Genomic DNA, 309 nt, shown 5'->3' with positions numbered 1-309 from the left:
GGGGGGGGGGGGGCCCCCTCCCCCCGGGGGGGGGGCGCTCGGGGAGGGTAGGTGGCGGGTGCACGGCGCAGGCGAGGGCCGGGCGGCGGGACAGAGGCAGCGGCGGGGGCCGGCCCCGCTAGTAGGGGAACTCGCAGACGTAGTAGAGGCGCCGCTCGCAGTCGTGGTCCCACCACGAGCCGTCGTCCGAAGCCTGCGCCACGCAGTTCTCCAGCGCGCCGCCGTTGGGCTGGTCGGGGCTGAGCGGGTGCGGCGCGGGGCTGGGCTGGGCGCCGGGCTCGGGGCGGGGCGCGCGGTGCCAGGCGAAGA

At 79.9% G+C, this 309-nt stretch overlaps 1 protein-coding gene across 1 annotated transcript in view; it reads right to left on the bottom strand.

The window, feature by feature from the left end:
* Nucleotides 1-118: 118 nt before the first annotated feature.
* The window catches only part of CLEC11A (C-type lectin domain containing 11A), a 1,374-nt gene continuing 1,183 nt past the window's right edge, over nucleotides 119-309 (bottom strand). The window contains exon 3 of the mRNA XM_021719451.1: nucleotides 119-309. This exon is cut by the window's right edge and continues 276 nt beyond it. Coding sequence (XP_021575126.1) covers nucleotides 119-309 — 191 coding nt within the window.

Source organism: Carlito syrichta, unplaced genomic scaffold (genome assembly GCF_000164805.1).
Source record: "Carlito syrichta isolate Samal-C Ts95f unplaced genomic scaffold, Tarsius_syrichta-2.0.1 Scaffold115574, whole genome shotgun sequence".
In the NCBI taxonomy this organism is placed as follows: domain Eukaryota; kingdom Metazoa; phylum Chordata; class Mammalia; order Primates; family Tarsiidae; genus Carlito; species Carlito syrichta.
The sequence above is the reverse complement of the archived record's forward strand: the minus strand, read 5'-3'. Positions and strand labels throughout refer to the sequence as shown.